The 24,681-nt window shown below is 46.1% G+C and overlaps 1 protein-coding gene and 1 pseudogene across 7 annotated transcripts in view; one reads left to right on the forward strand and one right to left on the reverse strand.

Moving 5' to 3' along the window:
- Positions 1-4,338: 4,338 nt before the first annotated feature.
- The window catches only part of herc1 (HECT and RLD domain containing E3 ubiquitin protein ligase family member 1), a 284,132-nt gene continuing 263,789 nt past the window's right edge, over positions 4,339-24,681 (reverse strand). For all 7 annotated transcript variants that reach the window (XM_070865234.1, XM_070865229.1, XM_070865230.1 and 4 more), the window contains 8 exons: positions 24,278-24,447; positions 23,992-24,161; positions 23,661-23,826; positions 23,190-23,266; positions 21,507-21,759; positions 19,759-19,911; positions 7,415-7,720; positions 4,339-4,992 (listed from right to left, as the gene is read on the reverse strand). In XM_070865234.1, the coding sequence (XP_070721335.1) occupies positions 4,807-4,992; positions 7,415-7,720; positions 19,759-19,911; positions 21,507-21,759; positions 23,190-23,266; positions 23,661-23,826; positions 23,992-24,161; positions 24,278-24,447 (1,481 nt within the window). In that variant the 3' untranslated portion in view covers positions 4,339-4,806. The remainder of the gene's footprint in view (positions 4,993-7,414; positions 7,721-19,758; positions 19,912-21,506; positions 21,760-23,189; positions 23,267-23,660; positions 23,827-23,991; positions 24,162-24,277; positions 24,448-24,681) is intronic.
- LOC139234234 (U2 spliceosomal RNA) lies at positions 15,037-15,170 on the forward strand (annotated as a pseudogene).

Below are 24,681 nucleotides of genomic sequence, written 5' to 3' on the forward strand. Positions count from 1 at the left end.
GAAGAGTCTGAGCTACTCACCACCATCAACACACATCGAGGCCTTTTTATGTACAATCGATGCCCATTCGGCATCAGGTCGGCAGTTGCTATATTCCAACGCAACATGGAAAGTCTGCTCAAGTCCATCCCGGAGACGGTTGTGTTTCAAGATGACATACTCATCACTGGCAGGGACAACGACTCCCATCTCCGCAATTTGGAGGAAGTACTAAGTTGATTGGATCGGGTAGGCCTAAGAGTTAAGAAATCCAAGTGTCTGTTTCTCGCGCCAGAGGTTGAATTTTTGGGCAGAAGGATTGCAGCTGATGGAATCCGCCCAACCGAATCCAAAACCGAAGCAATTCGTCTGGCACCCAGGCCCCGGAATGCCTTGGAACTGCGCGCCTTTCTCGGGCTACTCAATTACTTTGGGAACTTTATGCAGAACTTGAGCACGCTGCTGGAGCCTCTCCACGTGCTACTCAGAAAGGGGTGCGATTGGTTTTGGGGGGGACGCCCAAGAACGCGCCTTCAATAAGGCACACAACCTTCTGTGTTCCAAGAGTGTTTTAGCCTTTTTTGACCCAGGTAAAAAGTTAGTCCTTACATGTGATGTGTCAGCGTACAGGGTTGGGTGCGTTTTACAGCATGTCAATGATGCGGGTAAATTACAACCCATTGCTTATGCCTCCAGGTCACTTTCGCGGGCGGAGCGCGGGTACGGTATGGTTGAGAAGGAGGCGCTCGCTTGCGTGTACGGTGTCAAAAAGATGCCCCAATACCTTTTCGGGGCCAAGTTCACGTTAGAAACCGACCACAAACCCCTCACATCCCTACTATCCGAGTGCAAGGCAATAAACGCCAACGCCTCGGCGCGTATTCAGCGGTGGGCACTCATGCTGGCGTCTTACAACTACACAATAAGGCACAGACCAGGCACAGACAACTGTGCCGACGGCGCTTAGCAGGTTACCCCTGGCGACCACGGAAAGGTCCGACGAACAGGACTGTGAGGTGGTCATGGCAATCAATGCCTTTGAATCCACAGGTTCACCCATGACGGCTCGCCAAATCTGAGCCTGGACGACCAGCGACCCCATGTTATCCTTAGTCAAAAGATGTGTTTTAACTGGTGACTGGGCAGAGGCTCGTGATGCCTGCCCCGAGGAGATCAAACCTTTCCATAGGCGCATGCATCACTACAGGCAGACTGCCTGATTTGGGGCAGCCGAGTAGTTATGTCCTTGCGAGGCAGAGAGGCGTTTGTCTGGGAGCTCCACTGCGAGCACCCGGGGATCGTCCTTATGAAGGCCATAGCCAGATCCCACGTCCGGTGGTCTGGCATTGACGCGGACTTGGAGTTCTGCGTCCGGCGTTGCACCATTTGTGCACAGCTCAGTAATGCCCCCAGGGAGGCCCCCCTAAGCCCCTGGCCCTGGCACACCAAACCGTGGTTGCGGGTGCATGTAGACTATGTGGGCCCATCCATGGGCAAAATGTTCCTCGTAGTCGTCGATGCATTTTCAAAGTGGATCGAGTGCACCATTTTAAACTCGGGCACCACCTCCACCACTGTGGAGAGCCTTAGAACCATGTTTGCAACGCACGGAATTCCTGACATATTGGTCAGTGATAATGGTCTGTGCTTCACCAGCGCAGAATTTCAAGATTTTAATAGTTGACCACGGCATAAATCACGTTAAGACGGCACCGTTCAAGCCGGCCTCCAATGGCCAGGCGGAGCGAGCAGTGCAAATCGTTAAACAAGGCATGCTAAAATTCCAAGGTCCCACGCTGCAGAGCCGCCTGTCGCGACTGCTGCTGGCATACAGATCTTGTCCACATTCATTGACTGGGGTTCCCCCCGTGCAACTATTGATGAAATGGACCTTAAAGACATGTATGAAATTGTTGAGGCAAAGCGCCGGAAGCTAACTGAGTACCATGACCGAAATTCGAGGGAGAGGTGGAATGAGATAGGGGACAAAGTGTTTGTGCTAAACTATGGCAGGGGTCCAAAATGGCTTGCAGGGACAGTAACAGGCAAGGAAGGAAACAGGCTACTGGTTGTACAAATGGACAATGGACAAACCTGCCGGAGGCATGTAGACCAAGTAAAAAATAGATTCACCAACAACACTGCAGAACCAGAGGCAGACTACAATGTGGAACTCACACCACACCTGGTGGACAGACAGAGGGAACAACCTGAGCAAAGGGCAGTCTCAACAGACAGCCCAGGCGAGATACCAGCAATCACACCGAAAGAAAAACAGGCACCAAGGCAAACAACTGAACCACAACTAAGACGCTCCACACGAAAGCGTAGACCAGCTGAGAGACTGAATCTATAAAGACAATAAGACCTTGGGGGAGGGTGATGTCAAATATCTCATTACTGTATATAACTGTATCTTACCATGCTATACATGACTGTAACTAGATATGACCTGTAACCACGAGCATACTTTACCACCAGGGGCGCACTTGCAGGAGACACTACATACCTGTTCCACACAGGTATATAAGGGCAGGTCTCAGGCAAGTGTGGCACTCGAGAGCTGTGAAATAAAGGTGCAGGTCCAGAGTGACTTTGACTTCAGCAGGGTCAGGACTTTACAGTGACCAAGCACAGGAACTCTGGCTGATTTCGCCCATCACTAGTCTGCAGACTCTGAGGCCAACAAAAGCTCTCGTATTGTCACAACTACCTTAATCCACAATAACTAGGATCTCTGCGCTGTTAGCATAACAGAAGCTGTGACTGAATATTCATCACCATGTAATCCCTGGATATGCTTCATTGTTCTCTCAAATGTAGTTTTCATTTTGTGTTTTCCAAATTAGTTTTTCTACTTAATGAGTGATTTAGTAGATCCCCAGCACTGTCTAGAAGCAATTCAGTCTCCCCATTTCAGAAGAATTTATAGTTTATAGAAATTGTAAAGAAAGCCTAAGCAGATGCATGTGATTACTCAGGATATACAGCACAGAAACAGGCCATTCGGCCCAACCAGTCCATGCCGGCGTATATTCTCCACTCCACCCTCCTGTCTTTTCTCATCTAACTCTATCAGCATTACCCTCTTCTCCATCATATGTTTGTCTAGCTGCCCCTTAAATACTACATGCCTCAACCACTCCCTGTGGCAGCGAGTTCCACATTCTCACTGCTCTTTGGGTAAAGAAGTTTCTTCGGAATTCCCCATTGGATTTCTGTGTGACGATCTTATATTGATGGCTTCTAGTTATGCTGTTCCCTACAAGTGGAAACATTCTCTCTGTATCCACTATATCAAAACCTTTCATCATTTTAAACACCTCGATTAGGTCAACCCTCAGTCTTTTTTTTTGAGAAAAGAGACCCAGCCTGCTCTATATGTATACCCTCGCATTTCTGGTATCATCCTTGAAAATCTTCTCCGCACCCTCTCCAGTGCCTCTATATCCTTTTTATAATATGGCCACCAGAACTGTACACAGTGCTCCAAGTGTGGTCTAAACAAGGTTCGATACAGGTTTAACAAAACTTCTCTACTTTTCAATTTTATCCCTCTGGAAATAAACCCTAGTGTTTGGTTTGCCTTTTTATGGTGTTGTAAACCTGTGTCACACCTTTCAGTGATCTGTGTATTTGTACTCATTCCCTTTGCTCCTCTATCCCATTTAGATTCTTATTTTCTAAGTAATATGTGACCTCCCTATTTTTCTTACCAAAATGTGATACCTCACGATTATCTGTGTTGAATTTCATTTGCCCATTCTGTAAGTTTATTAATGTCCTCTTGTAATTTGGTGCAGTCATCCTCAGTATTGACTAACTCCTGCCCCCCCAAATTTGGTGCTGTCCGCAAATTTAGAAATTTGTAATATATATACACACAAGGTCAGGTAATGGAGAAACTAGACAGAAACGAGGGAAGGTAATCTGGGAGTTAATATGTTGGACTTTGCTGCAAGATGCAAATTGAAAATATTCCCAAATATCTTTCTGTTTGAGGTTATAAAAGCAGCCAGGAAGGACACAATCAGCGGCCGCAGATATTGCTGGGCCCAGTCAGATCGCTTATGAAAAAGTAATTGTAATATCAAAATCTGGATGTGAAGTTAAATATCGAAAGGATCAGACACCACACAGTACAGGGTCGAAGGACAGTTTCACCGTTTCTAGTTTAGAACCTCCAGTAACACAGCTGTAACTGCAACTCAGCAACACTTATTGAATTTGCTAGTTCCAAACCTGGTTATAGTTTAAAAAAAACATATTGTTCTGGATGCAAAAATAGGTGTAGTCGAGCAATGCTGAGGGTTACCTTACCGATCAGAAGAGCATGAAGTAGTGCAGAGACACTATGGCTTTAAATTAACCTTTTATTCTTTTGACATATTTCTGAAATGAAACTCGGCACAGGCAATTCAAATTAAAACAAAATAAATAGAAGAATATTTATGTAAAATTGCTCTCCCTCATGAACAATTATACACAATGTACATTTGTTTTAAACTTTAATTTCACAGCCCCCTAACTCAGAGGGCTCATCTATACCATTCTCAAAAATGCACCAAAATATCTCCATGCAAACTTATCAAAAAATGAACAAAAAACAAATACTAGGAGGAGAAAGGTATGTTTTCTTAAACCTGCCTATAGCTGAAATTAAAATCAAATAATAACATTTATCACATTCATTTTTCTTCAAGTACATATACAATTAAAATATTCTGGTCTTCTCCTCTCACTATAGCTGCAGTAGTCACTTACACTTACACGTGCAGAAGGCCCGCTCACCAGCGCCCCCTGCTGCAGCAGATTTTGCTCAGAGTATCAATAGTCTGTATCAGAGCCTTCTGCATTGTCCACATTGCGGGACAGCATGTAATTGTCCATATCTATGGACCTGCAGTTGTTGATAGCATAGCGCAGTCGTTCCGCCATGACTGCCTGGCTGGAGTATGGTGGCAGCCGCAGCTGGAAGAAGCAGGTTTGTGAGGTAGGCAAGCTGTCATAAGGCTGTGTGGGAAAGAGAGACAGGGTGGTAAATGGTGGTCAGACATAGTGCATCAAGCTATAAATGATCAATATAAACCGCGCGAGCAGATTGGAATACGCACAGGTATGTTTCATTAACTCTCGACATGCAGATCCTTGATCAGCATCAAGGGTTAGTTTGCAAATATATGAAATCATTTTTCAAGTTGCTCCAGTCCCAGTTTCTTTCAGTGCGCAAGACATTCCATTAACTGTACAGGTAGCGGAGAGGGGAGTGCTGACAGCATTCTGCTGGGTACTAAAGACGCACTCTATAGTGTCTTGGTCTTTGATCAGTAGCCCAACAAGTTCACTGTTAATGATTTACATATTTACATGCACACACACATACATGATATACAAACATTCTACATACATATAATGGATACACACTATTATACATATACAGTTCCCACCACTTATAGTGGGCGATTTACCTGCTGTACATAACGGCTCGTATAACATCTTTGACAAATTAATGGCATTGTGTAGAATGGATCGATACTCTCTGGAGTTCAAAAGAATAAGAGGTGATCTCATTGAAACATGCAAGATTCTGAGGGGGATTAACAGGGTAGATGCTGGGAGGATGTTTCCAGGAGAGTCTGGAACCAGGGGGTACAGTCTCAGGATAAGGGGTTGGCCAGTTAAGACTGAGATGAGGAGGAATTTCTTCACTCAGAGGGTTGTGAATCTTTGGAATTCTCTACCCCAAAGGGCTGTGGATATTGAGTCACTGAGTATACCGAGATAGATAGATTTTTGGATTCTAGGGCAATCAAGGAATATGGGGATCGGGCAGGAAAGTAGAGTTGTCGAAGATCAGCCATAATCTTATTGAATGGCGAAGCAGGCTTGAGGGGCTGGATGGTCTACTCCTGCTCCTAATTCTTTCGTGAGCACTCAAAATAATGCCAGTGCCACTTTTAATAAGACGTTATTGCAGGTGTGAGGAATATTGCCAAGCTCTATGGGCCAGCAGAAATGCTCATGACGCCTGTAAGCAACATGTTATTAGGATTCCTGAACGATATTTAAAGTCTCTAACCGGGTGTTACCGCAGCTGCCAGAGATTTCTACTTTGATTGAAAACCGCTGGGAGGCACTGCTGGCAGACAAGATAATTTAACAGCACATCACCGCAGATCCAGCATTGTGCTAATAATGCTGAAAATGCCAGCTACAATTTGCAGAGCATGATATAAGTGAACAAAGGCGTAACGTAAATTGTGAAAGCATTGCTTTTATTGGAGGGCATCAGATTTAATATAAAATACATTTGGAACAAAAAAAAAGTTTAACATTGTAATTAAAATAAAAATTCTCTTTGGGATCAAAACTGAAGCAGTGTGTTCTTTTTTGATAAGCCCAGCCTATGTGATTCCTCCCATGCATGATATATATAGGTTTTATATCAGTGTTTACTGAGTGTATTGCTAGTGGGCACAGATGTTGCCCACGCTGGGGAAGATTACAGATATAATGGGAGTATAACTGCTACAATATGGAGATGGTAATTTTATTTTAACCTTAACGAGTGCGAGCGAGAGAGTAAACACAGCTGCTTCTGCCCAAAATAAACAGCACAAAAGATACATTGAAATTGATGTCTGTGCAAATGGGTTATGGTTATCGCCTTCTGGTTGATTTAAGCAACTGCCTGTTTGAAACGTGGACACCAAGTGGTGAAGACTGGAATACACACACCCATGAAGAAGTTTCCTTCTAAACAAAAACCCAGACGTACAAAAACCTGTAACATGGCAACGCACCAACAACTCGATAGCATTCAGCATCGTTGAAATAGAGTATTTCACAAAATATGCAGAATTAGTGTTCTTAAAAATGGAGGTGTATATGTGGTCTCATTAAACAATTTATCAATTCTGAGCTGATCACATCTGGAGTAGAAACACACCTTACCTCGGCCAGTAGGCAGTTACACCTCCATTAGCTACCAGAACTGAGACCCTTGCCACAGGCAGATAACAGAGATCAGCAGATAATCGAGTGCCTAAATTACTGCTGACACTCCCTCCTGAAGGCACTATGACAGCTAACCAGCCTGCTCACTGTTTCCCTCAGCACCCACCCACAACTCCAGCCAATGCGATGGCCTAGAATGCTCCTGCTACTAACCACAGCCCTCCAGTTACAGAGGCAAGTGCTTGTGGGACATGGAACGTGAACAGGAGAGTGGGATTAATCTCGGAGGCAGATTTGGAGAAAACACTGACAGGAACTAGATGGGCCGAATGTCCCGTTTCTGCTGTAACATTCTGTGAAATTGTCAGCAGATTCACAGTGCTGATCTTCAGCAGAGCTGCTAACTTTAAAAGTAATAAAGAGCCTGCCCGTTTACACGCTGCCCTGTGCCAGTGAGGAGAAAATAAATGGTTCTCACCCTATCAACCTTCATAATCTGAAACCGCTGGGAGATGTCCGCAGTGTTTGCTGGCAGACGAGACCGTCCAGACACAAAGCGCATGAAAAGAACTCTCTCTTCATTGGAGAATTCCTGCAGTGTCTGCCAGAACCACTGTGCCAGCTGATGTTGCTCATCCACCTCTCGATATCGCACAACTTTCTTCAGGACTTCTACTGAGATTTCAGGCAGCCCACAAACCATCTGTTCCAACTGCCTCGCGGTGAGGAGGGAAAGCAGGGGAACCGGAACGATCCAGGACATCCCTTCTCGAACGGCAGCCACCTGAATCAATAGCCAAGAAAAGGTAATGTTTAACAAAGAGGGAATCAAAGACTTGCTAAACTTTCAACAAAATATATTTCCAGCTTTTTTTCCCCCTTTGCTGAGACAGGAGATGACAGTCTGAGAATGGATCATATCTTTGCTTTTGCAACCAGTGTGAACATCACAAATTCCCTGGATTACATTAATGGTGGGATGCAGCACTCCAGACAAGTAGCTTAGCGAAGGTGGGGGCAAGGAGAGCATTGGGGAATTCAAATCTTGCTGATAATGGACCAGGGTGAAGATGGACTGAAGGAAGGTAACATTGCAGAGATGGAAGGAAGCAGTAACAAAAGTAACTCAAGCCGGTTCACAAGTGGGGGGGACTGGGGAAACAGTTCATGGAGGTAACCTAAAGCAAGGTCGAAGAGGAAGCTTTTGAAGGTGGGAAGAAATGAAGCTAGGCTGCGGGATTTAGGAAGTGTGTTCCAGACAGTCCTGATGATTGAAAGGTCTCACACCAATGAAGAAATGAGGGAGGACAAAGCACAAGGTAGTCAGACTCGAGAGGGCAGGTGGGCAGAGATTACTGCAGAGTGAGGCCATGCATGGATTTGCTGATGAGGACAAGGATTTAGGTCAATACATTGGGAGATGGAGATCCCGTGAAGATCAGCAAGGACAGGGCGATAGGTGAGTGGGACTTAGTAAGGGATGGGCTGAGGGTGGTGAAGTCTAGGGCAAGTTGGAGTTTGAGTCGAGTGAATCTTGGGAGGCAGTGAAGGCATTAGAGAATTGATCCTGAGGTGACACAAAGGCAGCGCAGAAGGAGGCCATTTCGGCCCAACGTGTCCGCGCCGGCCGACAAAGAGCCGCACGGCCCTTGGCCAGCAGCCCTAAACCTATAAACCCAAGATTTGGATTTATATAGCGTCCTTCACAACATCCGGATGTCTCAAAGCACTTTACAACCAATTAAGTACTTTTGAAGTGCAGTCACTGTTGTAATGTAGGAAACGCGGCAGCCAATTTACACACAAGCAAGCTTCCACAAACAGCAATGTGATAATGACCAGATAATCTGTTTTCTTTTGTTATGTTGATTGAGGGATAAATATTGGCCCCAGGACCGGGGATAACTCCCTGCTCTTCTTCGAAATAGTGCCATGGGATCTTTTACATCCACCTGAGAGCGCAGATGGGACCTCAGTTTAACGTTTCATTTGAAAGACGGCACCTCCGACAGTGCAGCGCTCCCTCAGTACTGCACTGGAATCTCAGCCTAGATGCTTTGCGCTCAAGTCCCTGAAGTAGGACTTGAACCCACAACCTTCTGACTCCGAGGCCCACTGAGCCACAGCTGATGCTCAAATCACTATACAAGCAAATAATGAAAGTTATTTTAAAAAGTGTTAACATTTCAACATATTCTCTCTTTCTTCACAATAGAAAATGATAACTCGCCATCCCCTTCTGTGAGCTGTATGGCAGAGGTTCTCACCCCTTGGGGAAGCTGGAGGTTAAACAGCGGTTAAGCTTGGGATCTGAACTCTGGTCAGCAGTCCAGTGCTCCATCACCGCCTCCAATTTTGTCAAATATGAGAAAGTCCAAGATTGGTCTTTAGTAATGTCAGATGGAACTAAATACTGGTTAGAAGGAGTTATAAATACTGCAACAAACCTGCATTCATACAAATGCCTTTAACAACAATGTAGAACAACATTCCAAGGCACTTCACACAAGAATAAAAATGGACACAGAGCATGGTTAAAGGCACTAAAAACATCCCAATAGTGAATAATCAAGGAGCTACAGGGAGGGTGGAACTTAATACAATCATTAATGAAGTAGTAAAATAATGGACTAAAGGCAGACAAGTCCCCTGGACGTGATGGCTTACATCCTCGGGTCTTAAGAGAAGTGGTTGCAGAGTTAGTGGATGCATTGGTTGTAATCTACCAAAATTAGGTGCGTGGGCAAATACATGGCAGATGCGGTATAACGTAAATAAGTGTGAGGTTATCCGCTTTGGTGGCAAAAACAGGAAGGCAGATTATTATCCGAATGGTGACAGATTAGTAAAAGGGGAGGTGCAACGAGACCTGGGTGTCATGGTACATCAGTCATTGAAAGTTGGCATGCAGGTACAGCAGGCGGTGAAGGCGGCAAATGGCATGTTGGCCTTCATAGCGAGAGGATTTGCGTATAGGAGCAGGGAGGTCTTACTACAGTTGTACAGGGCCTTGGTGAGGCCACACCTTGAATATTGTGTACAGTTTTGGTCTCCTAATCTGATGAAGGACATTCTTGCTATTGAGGGAGTGCAGCGAAGGTTCACCAGACTGATGCCCGGGCTGGCTCTGTTGCACAGGAGGGCAGGAAAAAGAGTGGGAGAGCGATAGTGATAGGGGGTTCAATTGTAAGGGGAATAGATAGGCGTTTCTGCGGCCGCAACCGAGACTCCAGGATGGTATGTTGCCTCCCTGGTGCAAGGGTCAAGGATGTCTCGGAGCGGGTGCAGGACATTCTAAAAAGGGAGGGAGAACAGCCAGTTGTCGTGGTACACATTGGTACCAACGACATAGGTAAAAAAAAAAGGGACGAGGTTCTACGAGACGAATTTAAGGAGCTAGGAGCTAAATTAAAAAGTAGGACCTCAAAAGTAGTAATCTCGGGATTGCTACCAGTGCCACGTGCTAGTCAGAGTAGGAATCACAGGATAGTGCAGATGAATACGTGGCTTGAGCAGTGGTGCAGCAGGGAGGGATTCAAATTCCTGGGGCATTGGAACCGGTTCTGGGGGAGGTGGGACCAGTACAAACCGGACGGTCTGCACCTGGGCAGGACTGGAACCAATGTCCGAGGGGGAGTGTTTGCTAGTGCTGTTGGGGAGGAGTTAAACCAATATGGCAGGGGGATGGGAACCAATGAAGGGAGACAGAGGGAAACAAAAAGGAGACAAAAGCAAAACATAGAAACATAGACAGAAAGGAGATGAGTAAAAGTGGAGGGCAGAGAAACCCAAGGCAAAAAACAAAAAGGGCCACTGAATATAAAGGGGAGTCAAAACTAAAAATCATGGTTTAAAAACTAGGATTAAAACACTAAATGTACGCAGCATTTGAAATAAAGTAAATGAGTTGATGGCACAAATCATTATAAATGGGTATGATTTGGTGGCCATTACAGAAACATGGTTGCAGGGGGGCCAAGACTTGGAATTAAACATACAGGGGTATCTGACGATTCGGAAAGAAAGACAAGAAGGGAAAGGAGGTGGGGGTAGCTCTGTTAATAAAGGGTGATATCAGGGCAGTTGTGAGAGACGATATTGGCTCTAATGAACAAAATGTTGAATCATTGTGGGTGGAGATTAGAGATAGTAAGGGGAAAAAGTCACTGGTGGGCATAGTTTATAGGCCCCCAAATAATAACTTCACGGTGGGGCGGGCAATAATCAAGGGAATAATGGAGGCATGTGAAAAAGGAACGGCAGTAGTCATGGGGGATTTTAAACATACATATCGATTGGTCAACTCAAATCGCACGGGGTAGCCTGGAGGAGGAATTCATAGAATGCATACGGGATTGTTTCTTAGAACAGTATGCAACAGAACCTACAAGGGAGCAAGCCATCTTAGATCTGGTCTTGTGTAATGAGACAGGAAAAATAAACGATCTCCAAGTAAACGTTCCTCTCGGAATGAGTGATCACAGTATGGTTGAATTTGTAATACAGATTGAGGGTGAGGAAGTTATGTCAGAAACGAGCGTACTATGCTTAAACAAAGGGGACTACAGTGGGATGAGGGCAGAGTTGGCTAAAGTAGACTGGAAACACAGACTAAACAGTGGCACAATTGAGGAACAGTGGAGGACCTTTAAGGAGCTCTTTCATAGTGCGCAACAAAAATATATTCCAGTGAAAAAGGGCGGTAAGAGAAGGGATAACCAGCCGTGGATAACCAAGGAAATAAAGGAGAGTATCAAATCAAAGACCAATGCGTATAAGGTGGCCAAGGTTAGTGGGAAACTAGAGGATTGGGAAAATTTTAAACAACAGCAAAGAATGACTAAAAAAGCAATAAAGAAAGGAAAGATAGATTTCGAAGGTAAACTTGCGCAAAACATAAAAACAGATAGTAAAAGCTTTTACAGATATATAAAACGGAAAAGAGTAACTAAAGTAAATGTTGGTCCCTTAGAAGATGAGAAGGGGGATTTAATAATGGGAAATGTGGAAATGGCTGAGACCGTAAACAACTATATACCTTCGGTCTTCACAGTGGAAGACACAGAAACCATGCCAGAAATTGCTGGTCACGGGAATGTGGGAAGGGAGGATCTTGAGACAATCACTATCACTAGGGGAGTAGTACTGGACAGGCTAATGGGACTCAAGGTAGACAAGTCCCCTGGTCCTGATGAAATGCATCCCAGGGTATTAAAAGAGATGGCGGAAGTTATAGCAGATGCATTCGTTATAATCTACCAAAGTTCTCTGGACTCTGGGGAGATACCAGCGGATTGGAAAGCAGCTAATGTAACGCCTCTGTTTAAAAAAGGGGGCAGACAAAAGGCAGGTAACTATAGGCTGGTTAGTTTAACATCTGTAGTGGGGAAAATGCTTGAAACTATCATTAAGGAAGAAATAGCGATACATCTAGATAGGAATAGTGCAATCAAGCAGACGCAGCATGGATTCATGAAGGGGAAATCATGTTTAACTAATTTAGTAGAATTCTTTGAGGATATAACGAGCATGGTGGACAGAGGTGTACCGATGGATGTGGTGTATTTAGATTTCCAAAAGGCATTCGATAAGGTGCCACACAAAAGGTTACTGCAGAAGATAGAGGTACGCGGAGTCAGAGGAAATGTATTCGCGTGGATAGAGAATTGGCTGGCTAACAGAAAGCAGAGAGTCGGGATAAATGGGTCCTTTTCGTGTTGGAAATCGGTGGTTAGTGGTGTGCCACAGGGATCGGTGCTGGGACCACAACTGTTTACAATATACATAGATGACCTGGAAGAGGGGACAGAGTGTCGTGCAACAAAATTTGCAGATGACACTAAGATTAGTGGGAAAACGGGTTGTGTAGAGAACACAGAGAGGCTGCAAAGAGATTTGGATAGGTTAAGCGAATGGGTGAAGGTTTGGCAGATGGAATACAATGTCGGAAAGTGTGAGGTCATCCACCTTGGGGAAAAAAAAACAGTAAAAGGGAGTATTATTTGAATGGGGAGAAATTACAAAATGCTGAGATGCAGAGGGATCTGGGGGTCCTTGTGCATGAATCCCAAAAAGTTAGTTTGCAGGTGCAGTAGGTAATCAGGAAGGCGAATGGAATGTTGGCCTTCATTGCGAGAGGGATGGAGTACAAAAGCAGGGAGGTCCTTCTGCAACTGTATAGGGTATTGGTAAGGCTGCACCTGGAGTACTGCGTGCAGTTTTGGTCACCTTACTTAAGGAAGGATATACTGGCTTTGGAGGGGGTACAGAGACGATTCACGAGGCTGATTCCTGAGATGAGGGGGTTACCTTATGATGATAGATTGAGTAGACTGGGTCTTTACTCGGAGTTCAGAAGGATGAGGGGTGATCTTATAGAAACATTTAAAATAGACAAGATAGAGGCAGAGAGGTTGTTTCCACTGGTCGGGGAGACTGGAACTAGGGGGCACAGCCTCAAAATACGGGGGAGCCAATTTAAAACCGAGTTGAGAAGGAATTACTTCTCCCAGAGGGTTGTGAATCTGTGGAATTCTCTGCCCAAGGAAGCAGTTGAGGCTAGCTCATTGAATGTATTCACAGATAGATAGATTTTTAACCAATAAGGGAATTAAGGGTTACGGAGAGAGGGCGGGTAAGTGGAGCTGAGTCCACGGCCAGATCAGCCATGATCTTATTGAATGGCGGAGCAGGTTCGAGGGGCTAGATGGCCTACTCCTGTTCCTAATTCTTATGTTCTTATGACAGGACCGACATATGAAGAAAGACTGAATCGACTAGGCTTATATTCACTGGAATTTAGAAGAATGAGGGGGCATCTCATAGAAACATATAAAATTCTGATGGGATTGGACAGGTTAGATGCAGGAAGATGTTGGGAAAGTCCAGAACCAGGGGTCACAGTCTAAGGATAAGGGGTAAGCCATTTAAGACCGAGATGAGGAGAAACTTTTTCACTCAAGAGTTGTGAGCATGTGGAATTCTCTAACACAGAAATTTGTTGAGGCCAGTTCGTTAGATATATTCAAAAAGGAGTTAGATGTGGCCCTTATGGCTAAAGGGATCAAGGGGTATGGAGAGAAAGCAGGAATGGGGTACTGAAGTGCATGATCAGCCATGATCATATTGAATGGTGTTACAGGCTCAAAGGGCTGAATGGCCTACTCCTGCACCTATTTTCTATGTTTCTAAAATTCCCTGGATTCTGGGACGGTCCCAGCGGATTGGAAAACCGCAAATGTAACGCTCCTATTTAAAAAAGGAGGCAGACAAAAAGCAGGAAACTATAGACCAGTTAGACTAACATGTGTTGTTGGAAAAATGCTGGAGTCCATTATTAAGGACGATGTAGCGGGACATTTGGAAAAGCATAATTCAGTCAGGCAGAGTCAGCATGGTTTTGTGAAAGGGAAATCATGTTTGACAAATTTGTTGGAGGATATAATGAGCAGGTTGGATTAAGGGGAACCAGTGGATGTGTTGTATTTGGATTTTCAGAAGGCATTCGATAAGGTACCACATAAGAGATTACTGCACAAGACAAAAGCTCACGGGGTTGGGGCTAATATATTAGCATGGATAGAGGATTGGCTAACTAACAGAGAGTCAGGATAAATGGGTCATTTTCCAGTTGGCAGTGATTAGTGGGGTGCAGCAGGGATCGGTGCTGGGTCCTCAACTATTTGCAATCTATATTCATGACTTGGATGAAGGGACAGAGTATAATGTAGCCAAGTTTGCTGATGATACAAAGATGGGTGGGAAAGCAAATTGTGAGGAGGTCACAAAAAATCTGCAAAAGGATATAGACAGGCTAAGTGAGTGAGCAAAAATTTGGCAGATGGCGTATAATGTGGGAAAATGTGAGGTTATCCACTTGGGCAGAAAAAAATAGAAAAGCAAATTATAATTTAAATGGAGCAAAATTGCATAGTTCTGCAGTGCAGAGGGACCTGGGGTTCTTGTGCATGAAACATAAAAAGTTAGTATAAATGGAATGTTGGCCTTTATTGCAAGGGCGATAGAGTATAAAAGCAGAGAAGTCCTGAGGCTTTGCCTGAAAGAGTTCTTGCTCTTTTCATGCATTGCTGTCCAAAGGCTATCGCTTCTCGGCCTTTTGGCTAAGATCAAGTGTAGTATCTGTTGATTGGGCATTCATATGCAAATTGACCGATTGCAGAAACTCGTTTTTCCACTTTTGCTGGCTCTGGCCTATTGGCTTGGGCCAAGCGGCAATTGGAGAGAAGAGGAAAATCTGCAGGTCGACCGACCAGTGGGGCCCGGAGACCCGGAGACCCCCCAAGGTGCCGGACTGGCAGCACAACAGATTGAAGGCTTCGGCCAAAACACACATCGAAAGGAGGAATCTGCCACCCGGATGGCAGCCAAGAACCAGGACGTCCGAAACACCATCCGAGTGACGGTGAAGAAAGCGGATGGACAGACAACCATCAACCGGGACCTGTTCGTGAAGAAAATCCTGCTGGGAACATGTGGCATGAAAGTTGCCGACATCTTCGCCTTGCAGGACCTCCCGAAGAGAGGTTACTTTGATGTGACCTTCAGAACGTCACCCTATGCCTGAAGTTCCTGAAGGGTTTGAAGGAGGCGAGTGAACCACTGCGCTCAGTGCTGACTTGGGAGCCACTGTTCACCATCGCATCGCAGAGAAGACGCACTATCACAGTGCAGATGTACAACCCCCACATCCCGGTCATTGATGTGCTGACTTTCCTCGCCAGGTATGTCGATGGGGCAGAAAACAGCAGCGACTTGAAAGACTTGCACGGGATTTGGACCAGCAAGCGCCAGATCCAGGTCACCATGAAGGTGGACGCCAGCGGAACCATCCTGCACCCCCCTCCAGCTTCGCCATCGGAGGAAGTCGGTGTACGCTGGCCAACCCAACGTGTGCCGGGTCTGCGGGAAGGCAGGCCATGTGGCGGCAAGCTGCAAAACTATCTGCCGAAACTGCAAGAATGAAGGCCACCAGACAAAGGACTGTAAGGAGACCAAGTGCTGCAACCTCTGTGGTCTGGCTGGGCACCTTTACAAAAACTGCCCCAAACACAACTTCAGCTCTGCGCAGGCAGCAAAGAACATTGCACCAGAGGAGGAGGAAGCTGAGGAACACAACGCTCCAGAGGAGACCCACACCCTCCCCCCGACCAACGCCCCGGGTAAAGAAGCAACCGCCCCCGTGGACTCGGTACGAGTCGGTGAGGAAGAGAAGCCTACTACGGCGAGCTGCGAGACACCAGCAACCAGCAGTGAAGCTCTCCCCCAGCGCACCGAGTCCAGGAACAAGGAGACAGCAGACAATGAAACGGGATGAGAGACAGTCAAGAAAAAGGCCCGCAAGGGTAAGGAGAACAGGCGAGCAAGGGCCCCTGCGGAAACGACAGGGAAGAGGCAGCTAACAACCACGACAGACAGCAGCAACGGCAGCTCGTCTGATGAGGAAAGCGAGAAAAAGCCCCTTACTACCGCCACCAAAACAAGAGGCAATACGCCAACCCACAGCCACAGGCGACCGGGAGCAGTGAAGTGACCAGCACAGCCCCGCTCCAGGAACCCGCGAGCAGTGAAGCGCCCAGTGCACACGAGCTCCGGAACACCGGGAGCAGCGAAGCGCCCAACGCACACCAGCTCCGGAACACCGGGAGCAGCGAAGTGCCCAGCACACCCCACCTCTGGAATACCGGGAGCGACACAGCGATCGAAGCACACCAGCTCCGGAACACCGCGAGCAGCGAAGCGCCCAACGCACACGGGCTCCGGAACACCGGGAGCAGCGAAGTGCCCAGCACAGCCCCGCTCCAGGAACCCGCGAGCAGCGAAGCGCCCAGTGCACACGGGCTCCGGAACACCGGGAGCAGCGAAGCGCCCAGTGCACACGGGCTCCGGAACACCGGGAGCAGCGAAGTGCCCAGCACACCCCACCTCCAGAATACCGGGAGCGACACAGCGATCGAAGCACACCAGCTCCGGAACACCGCGAGCAGCGAAGCGCCCAGTGCACACGGGCTCCGGAACACCGGGAGCAGCGAAGTGCCCAGCACACCCCACCTCCAGAATACCGGGAGCGACACAGCGATCGAAGCACACCAGCTCGAGATCGCTGCGACTGATGAAAAGAGGGAACCACCAACACCAGGCGAGGACAGTGCAGAGGACATATCGGACTTTATCGCAGCACTGTAGCAGTCCCCTGGTCGAAACACTCCCACGGCAGAGGATGACAACCACGCCAGCCCAGGTGCAGTAGACTTTTATTGTAATAACCTATGCATGCCGGAACTGGCCACTGGGCAGACCTCGGACTTAAAGGACGATTTATTTGAAGTGTAATGTTTGTAACTGTAAACAGTAACGTTAAAATGGATTTAAAAATTGCTACTATTAACGTGCGTAGCGTAAAATCCACTACGCGATATGTTTCCACCTTGGGGTACCGCGCCAAGGTCAAAGCGGACCTGTTGTTCTTGCAGGAGTGCGGTCTGCCGCACTCCAGCAGTTACCGGCAGTGGTCACGATGGTGGGCCCATGGACCATCCATATGGTCAGGAGACAACGACTGCCGGTCTTCCGGCCTGGGCATTCTGCTGCGGGGAGGCCACTTCACCATCACCGAAGTTAAGGAGGTGGTGGGCGGCCGCCTCCTCGTAGCAGACGTAATGTACAAAAATTCCCCTCTCAGGCTAATTAACGTGTATGCCTCGCCTCTCAGAAGCGAGCGGCTGGCCCTCTTTCAGCAGCTTCCACTGCTGCTGGCGACGTCCAGGCCGGTCATTCTGGGCGGTGACTTCAACTGCATCATCGATGTGGCTGGACGATCCAGCAGAGCCGACAGCAAGCTGGACACCATGTCCAGACTCCTGATGGACGCGGTAAAAGACGCCAAGCTGTGCGACATCTTCAGCAACCCTGCAGACGGAGCACCGCGCAGATACACCTGGTCGAGACCAGACGGGACCGTCCGTTCCAGAATAGACTTCCTGTTTGTGTCCCACACGCTCAAGGTCAGATCCACCAACGTCACGCCGGTGTTCTTCTCTGACCACTGCCTCCTACTGGCCGACTGTCGCCCACAGGAAAACCAGAAAGTTGGCAGAGGGATATGGAAGCTGAACGTGAAACTGTTGAGTTCCTCCACGTTTTCCGGAGTCAAGAGGAATTACAAAGGTTGGAGAACCGTAAAACCCCCTCTGCGATTCCCCGATGCACTGTGGGAAACAATCAAGACAAACATCAAGAGGTTCTTCATCCTCAAAGGAGTTCAGGAGGCGAAAGGGAGACAGAGGGAATTGTCCCAACTCCTGCCGAATATGCAAAACCTGCTCCTGTTGCAGTCGATGGGGGTTGATGTCGCGGAGGAACTTGAAGAGGTGAAGGACCAGCAAGCCTCGCTCTTTGCCTCAGAGTCCTCCAAGATCATCTTCCGCTCCAGAGTCCTCTGCGTCGAGCAGGATGAGACGTGTTCACGCTTCTTCTTCCAAAATGTACACAGGGGGAGCTCTGTGATCACCAGCCTAAAGGAAGAAGACGGTTCTGTGACGTTTTCGCAGCCTGACATGCAGAGGATCAGCAAATCCTTCTATGCCGGACTGTATGACGTCAAGCCCACAGACCGCGCGGCCTCCCAGTCGTTCCTGTCGTCTATCACGGAGCGGGAGAGTTTGGATCACTCGTTAACTCTGGACAAGATGACAAAGGCCGCCCGGTCCCTTGCGACGAGTAAAACTCCCATGGAGAGGAAGCGCATGTTGAAAAGAAAAAATGGAAATGTACCGTCACCCATTTTTTTTAAACTGTATAGTGACACGTGTAATGTCATTTGTTGAAATTACTACAATGTATCCCGTATTGTACCGAATTGTACTTGAACCGAAAAGCAAGGAAATGTATCGAACGGAAGTGCCGTCAACATCCAAATGTAGTGTATGGGATTGCTGACTGCAGCTAAATGTACTGAACTGCTTTTGAATGTACTGTACAAATTTTTATATGAATAAAGTATATTTTGAAATAAAAAAAAAGAGAAGTCCTGCTACAACTAGGTGTGGTATTGGTGAGGTCACACCTGGAGTACTGCGTACAGTTTTGGTCTCCGTACTTAAGGATATACTTGCATTGGAGGCTGTTCAGAGAAGGTTCACGAGGTTAACTCCGGAGATGAGGGGGTTGACTTATGAAGATAGGTTGAGTAGAGTGGGCCTATACAACTTGGAGTACAGAAGAATGAGTGGGCATCTTATCGAAACATACAAGATAATGAGGGGGCTCGACAAGATGAATGCAGAGAGGATATTACCACTCAGTCAACTAAAACTAGGGGACACAGTCTCAGAATAAGGGGCCGCCCATTTAAAATTGAGATGAGGAGTAATTTCTTCTCTGAGGGTTGTAAATCTGTGGAATTCTCTGCCCCAGAGAGCTGTGGAGGCTGGGTCATTGAATATATTTAAGACAGAGATAGACAGATACTTGAGCAATAAGGGAGTTAAGGGTTATGGGGAGCGGGCAGGTAAGTGGAGCCGAGTCCATGATCAGATCAGCCATGATCATATTGAATGGTGGAGCAGGCTCGAGGGGCCAGGTGACCTACTCCTGCTCCTATTTCTTGTGTTCTTATAAATTGGGATAATTAAGAAGTGACCAGGACACTAGAAAAACTCAATTGATAACGTATTGTTTTTTTTTTAAACTATTATTGTCTTGTCTGGTACCTATTGCTCTGTCGAAGTGATACCTCATGTAAGCAATAAACAGGATAATGTGAGCTAAATTGTTCTATTGGCCTAATTATGATGATCCACTTACTTGGCGATCGATCTCATGCAGCCGATACTCGATTGCTCTGTCCACATACTCCTTCCTATTGGAAAAGGTGAGTGGGATGCTGTTGCCACCTGGGATTATGGGAACCATTTTGCCATCAGCACTTTGCCCCACAAAAGAATCAAGAGGTATCATCTGAAACACAAAGGAAGTGGCATTCCTTTACTTAGCAAGGCTGAAACCTTGGTCTGCCACAGCGGGTAGGTCTCCCATTTGATTTCTGTTTTCTAGTCATCAGTCAGTGCTCCAACACTGTTTCCTACCTTTCTTATAAATCTCAAGAAACCCCAATATTGGTCTGCAACATTACATGGAACTAAACACTTGGTCACTGGTTTTAGAAACACTTCCAACAACCCAGCATTCAGTAAGTGCCTTAAATAATGAGGAAAATATCCCAACTTCTTCAGGGAGCAGAGCCCTTTGAACCTTGGGGAACATGGCCAGGTTTCTCAGGATAGCATTTTACTGAGTATTTCTGACAAGGCTTCCGACTTACTTCCCATAATTCAACTGTTTTACATAATGGGATAAATTCACCCAGACTGGGAGCTGTAGTCTGTGTTTTCTCCTGGACTGGTTTTGTTCACCCGAGGGGGTTGGAGAGGAATTTTCCCTCCCTCATGGGTCCTGGATTTGTCTCGGTTTCTTTTCTCTCCCAGATCACATGGCTGTGGGGGTAGGCAGTGTCTGGTCATGGTGCTCCAGCCATTGTGAATGTGAGGCAGGCTTGATTGTCCATCACTGTGTATGTTTGTATGTAGAGTATGGCTCAGAGAATCAGTGCTGTGGTCCAATCTCAGACTTGTGCTTCTTTTGACTGTGGCTCCCTGCTAGAATCTGTGGATTTACCCGAGATCACATCACTCACCATAGGGGCACAAAAGCTGCCTCACTGCTTTTCTCAGCGATAAGCTAAGGATTCAGGATGAAGTCACGTATCAGCAATTCTCTGCCAGTTTCTGGTGCTGTTACATGAATCGCAATTCAAAATGAGGAAGCAACTAATACATCCATGTTTTTTGCCTCAAAGGCATCTTAAGTATTTAAAGCATTGCAGCAGTATCTACTTAAATCATAGTAAGCGTGGAAAATAATGATTTCAACATGAGCAGCTGTTCCTGGGCCAACCAGTCTCATTTTCAGTTCATGCATGGTGATGCTGGAATATGACAGTAGTAAAGCAGCTCAGGTCAGTGCTGGCTGGCTGTCTCCTGGCAATTAAAAAGTTGGCCCTTTGTGTGGGGGAAGAGGGTAAAAGGATGGACACTGGCCAGTTGCCCGCCGATGGGGGAAGAACATGACGACTGAAGCCTCTCCCGTTACTACTACCTCTGCCAGACGGCATCACTTCCAATGGAAAATCTCAGAAGCGCTGGAAATCTTCGGGGAACTGGCGTATTACCTGAATGCCCGTACTCATCTACTCTAGTGGTCTGCACCCTTAGTTTTCCCATTTCCCCATCCCTATTAACAATCTTACAATTTCCTTTCAATGTCTTCCCATACCCCCAAAATTCACTTTTTTTTTTTTACATTTCTCTACATTGAACTGCAGGTGTCACCTGTCTGCCCACTCTGCTAATTCATCTATATCTTCCTGCAATCTCCTGCTGACTCGCTAAACTTGCATAGTGTTCGATATTCTACAAATGATGCAAAGGTTTCAAACAAATGTGCAGTTCACTCATGCCCAATTTAAGGTTGTGGTAACTTTATAGCATACTCACCTCATGGAAATTCTCCTCAGTAATCCCACCATCTTCAATGTGAAGAATGCTGTTCAATGTTTGTACATAAAGCAAGTCCACCTCTTCAAGATCTTCCAACGAAAGTGGAATACAGCAGAGCTGCTTCCATACCATTGGCGCCAAGTGGAGATCCAACGGCTTCTTTGTACGAATGGCAACACCCATAAGAATTCCCAAAAATTTGAACTGCATTAGGTGCTCTTCTGAACAAGTTGACGGGTTAAGGAGGAACCTGTAGAAAGAAAAAAAAACACATATGTTCCTTTTTAAACTGGGTGAAGAGTGCTGCAAGAAGAATCTGCTTTTGTTCCTCATTAGTGAGCTGAATAGGAAGGTGAACATTCTGCTGAGGTGGGGGTCCTTGGAGCTGCGAGTTAAGTGCTCACCAATATTGCACTGGGCTGACCATTCAGAATTCCCAAGATAAGTCCCAATAACTTCTTCATGAGAGCGCCCGATTATATATAGTCAGGAAAATGATGTGAGCGGCCCCTGAATGACTGCAGCCAAGTATTAAAGAGATATGGCCACATGGGGAAACAATGTGGTTTCAGCCTTCTCAAAGGTTGTATGAGGGAAAAGAAATGGCAAAAACAAAAATTCAGGAAGACTAAATAAGTATGGAAGTAGGAACTCGAATGTGTGGGCAAGTGACAAAGCCTGTCCGATGGTTGGTAAAGTGGAGAGCCTGCTGCATGAGGAAGACTGCCCTGTGTGGCACTCTAGGGCCTCGCAGAGGACAGCCTTACGGCATTCATGACAGTATCTGCTTCTGGGATCAGTGCCGTGCACAGTACCTGCACAATCTGCAAACAGATGTGCTAAAATATGCCACATCTTAAGTTGATAGTGTAAGACTATCCTACAGTACCAGTTATCAGCTACACATAACCTGCTCCATATTTACACATGGCCAATGTCAAACCCTCACACAATCTTGGGTCAGGGACTACAGATACATCCGGTGGCAGTATGGTGGATGCGGGCAGTCCGATTCCTTACTGGAATGTCTGTCATTTGTATCACTTCAGCCTTGAAATATTCTATTTGTGGCACTTCAAAATCAACCCACATCATTAATTTTAAACCCGATTTGCCCATCACCACAGGGCTATCACATGGTTTACACTCCATGTTCAGACTCGGACTCCAGAATTACATTCCAACTTCAGGTGTGAAGCAGATTGCTCAGACTTTCTTTACCTACCTTAAGTACTGTAACCCAAATGAAAAGAGCATGATATTCTGGTCATGAAACTGCCCCCCTCTCCTTCCCCTAGCTGACAGCGAAGAATGGCCAAAGAGGCATTCCCCCACTCACTGAAAGAGAAAGCACTAAAGTATACTTTATAGTCTCTGCCTTAATACTGACTTGCCAGGCATCTACAGTCTTGTTGACAAAACTCATTACAAAGTTGAAAATCATGTACAAAGGTCAAGGGGAGTCGAAACAAATTTCATGTTACCCAAAGTCCAGAGATAAATTAGAGAAAGAATGGTTGGATTGTGAGGAGGAGGTGGGTTGGGGACAGGGTGAGAGTAGCTCAGAAGCAGTGGGGAAACCTGGGGGGCCCTGCCGACTTCAAAATGCAGGGCCTGATTTGCACGAGAGGCCTGGGTTTCCTGCCCAAATGTGTACTGGAATGGAGTAACAGTTCTTACCTGTCTCTGTTATAGCCTACTTCAGCCGTGACATTTGGAGTAGGAATGAGAAGGTCTACTATCCCCATCTCAAGCTCCTGTTTAAATTGGATTACATAAAAACCGAAGTTCATACACATCAATCTGAACATTGAGCAAGAAAATCAAATGCTGCAACTAAAAGCAGAAAACCCTATTACAGTTTCTAATTCACTGAAGAAAACATTTTTTAATTCTGAGGCAACATTTAAATATTCTAAAAGTGGTTGATTATTTATGCAACTTTATTTGACATTTGAAAGCATTTCAGAACTTCAGATACTGCATGTGGAACTCAATCACTGCTTCATTTTACAACTCTAGAAAAATAGATCCAGCCGTCTGCTGACTGACATAGTCGTTCTGTTTCAGGATATTTTATACCCAAGTTATTGAGCCTCACTTTGTTCAGTGCCTAAAGGAATGTTGATGAAATAACTGTGTTTTTATTACCTGACATATCTCGGTGATGGTGTCGTCAAATACTCCACCAGCATCATCGGCACCCTCTCCCACCAGTTTCACCTTCCAGGCACGTGATGGCAACCGCAGGTCCGATGCATTGAGTTTGACCACTTGTCGAGCAATCTGTACAAAGATAGGCTTACATTTGCGGCCTCTAGTGAGGGACAGAAATATGAAATATTGCTATCTACTATAGGAATGTTTCTCATCATTTTCAACAACAAAAAACTGGTCGAGAGAAACTGGAGCTTTCCAATTGCAGAAACACATATTTTTGCACAAATAATGTACAATAAAGACAAGTAACTGTAACACACACCTGGTAGAGATCCTTTTCACAGTGATCTGGGGGCCATAATTTTTGCCTTGGACCATCGTCTTTCCTATGGAACGCACCATTGGCAGAGTGTAAACTCTTGGTGCTAGCAAAGGCCGTAGCTGCCCCTGGACTATTCCCCATGTTCCAGCATTATAGTGAGATGTACTGTTCTGTAATTACAATTCCAAATATTCATTCATTGTTTTTTTTAATCTGTAAAGTATTTACTGAAAGTCTATCATGAAGTGTTAAGTTTTCCAATTTAGTTATTGCAGGCACTGCTTACCTGATTGTTTGGACTAAGGTTTAGTAGCCTCCATGACGAGTACATGAGGTCCGAGAAGTGGTACAGCAATCGTAGCCTGGCCCGGATTGTCTCAATACTTGTTTCCTTCAGTGAGCTGTACTGGGGTGGAATTGAGTCTGGCAAACCTAGCTGCAGAGGCACAGATACACCTACCGAGAGGAGGAGAACATGGTCACATTAGGCAGACAACAAAACTCATTTCAGATGGACAGTGATCCCATTTCTAGGGCACGTTTAGCAGAGGCTTCATTTATCACCACACACCCCAGGCTCTAAAACTGTTCACATCAAAGCAAGCTACCCAATTTTGTTTGGATAACTCACTTTGAAGTGCTGGAGTAGACTGCTCGTTCCCAAGGAGAGGGAAACATTCCTGCTTCACA

This window comes from Pristiophorus japonicus, chromosome 21 (assembly GCF_044704955.1).
Source record: "Pristiophorus japonicus isolate sPriJap1 chromosome 21, sPriJap1.hap1, whole genome shotgun sequence".
Classification (NCBI taxonomy): Eukaryota; Metazoa; Chordata; class Chondrichthyes; family Pristiophoridae; genus Pristiophorus; species Pristiophorus japonicus.